We start from the raw sequence: 1,132 nt of genomic DNA on the forward strand, positions 1-1,132 counted from the left end.
TTATCAATCATAGAATTTGATGAACGTTCAATTTGCCCATAAATTTCATCTTCACTTTCTCCAGGTTGAATAAATGCACAAGTATTCCTTTTGGCCTAAGAATCAATTACAATAACAAGGTATTTAAAATAATAATACTAACAAGTTTTCGGGCATTAAATTTTGGTACAGTTTTGTTCTCATTCTCTAATGTAAAATAGACAGGCAAATTGTTGTTATCACTATTTCCAGCCTATATAAGAGTTCAAATTATAAAAGTCATGATAAATTATTTTAATAAAATTTAATACCAACATTTTCATCAAATGTAGCTCCACCCTCAGCATCTTCTGGTATGAAATACAATGAATTGGCTAGACCTTCAGTATTACCATCATCAACCTATAACAAATACATGCAATACTTACAGTCTAAATTGATTAACTATTTTTACATACATGCACATCTAAAAGAATTGGGGGAGGTAGCACCACATCAGCAATATTTCCACCGTCATAAATTTCCTCAATTGGATACCTGTTCTCATCCTATATTATAGTATGATTGATACACTTTTCAAAACTTATAACAAGGACCTTAGTTTCCAAATCTTCTAATTCAGCATATATAACACTGTGTGATAAGGAGGCAGTTTGTGATACTGACTGGTGCTTCAAAACTGCAACTTCGTCATAGTCATCAGATGGAATAACCTTTGACTGATTAGGTATTGTGCCATATAAGTCAGAAAAAACTACAAAGAGTGAGAATAACAATCATTTACATAATCGTCTCACTTATTGGATTTGTAACACTTGTGTCATTTGTAGTAGCAGCAGGTAAATCTAGTTTATTGGACTTCCTTTTTGATCTTGCTACTAATAAAACAATGAACAGAATAGCGACTATTAGTGTTATTAAAATAAACAACACTGCACCAATGACTCCACCAATAACTAACAAATTATTACTATCATCAACTGAAGTGGTGGGCATGACAGAAGAACTTGTGCTTAGTGTAGTGGCTGATGACATGCTCAGTGTTGGTCGAGTAGTAGATGGTGGGTTTACTGATGATGATGATGATGACATTTGTATGCTTGAAGTTGTTGTTTGTGATGATGTTGATACTTCACTGCTTGAGGTGAAAGAT

The 1,132-nt window shown here is 33.0% G+C and overlaps 1 protein-coding gene across 1 annotated transcript in view; it reads right to left on the reverse strand.

Annotated features, from left to right (window-relative positions):
• Nucleotides 1-25: 25 nt before the first annotated feature.
• LOC100634273 (uncharacterized) overlaps nt 26-1,132 on the reverse strand; it is a gene marked incomplete at its 3' end in the record, with an annotated part of 10,985 nt that continues 9,878 nt past the window's right edge. Inside the window, exons 16-20 of the mRNA XM_019995798.1 lie at nt 576-733; nt 438-527; nt 295-381; nt 143-232; nt 26-95 (exon numbers count right to left, since the gene is read on the reverse strand). Coding sequence (XP_019851357.1) covers nt 26-95; nt 143-232; nt 295-381; nt 438-527; nt 576-733 — 495 coding nt within the window. The remainder of the gene's footprint in view (nt 96-142; nt 233-294; nt 382-437; nt 528-575; nt 734-1,132) is intronic.

The sequence above is a fragment of the Amphimedon queenslandica genome, unplaced genomic scaffold (genome assembly GCF_000090795.2).
Source record: "Amphimedon queenslandica unplaced genomic scaffold, v1.1 AMPQUscaffold_13433, whole genome shotgun sequence".
Lineage (NCBI taxonomy): Eukaryota > Metazoa > Porifera > Demospongiae > Haplosclerida > Niphatidae > Amphimedon > Amphimedon queenslandica.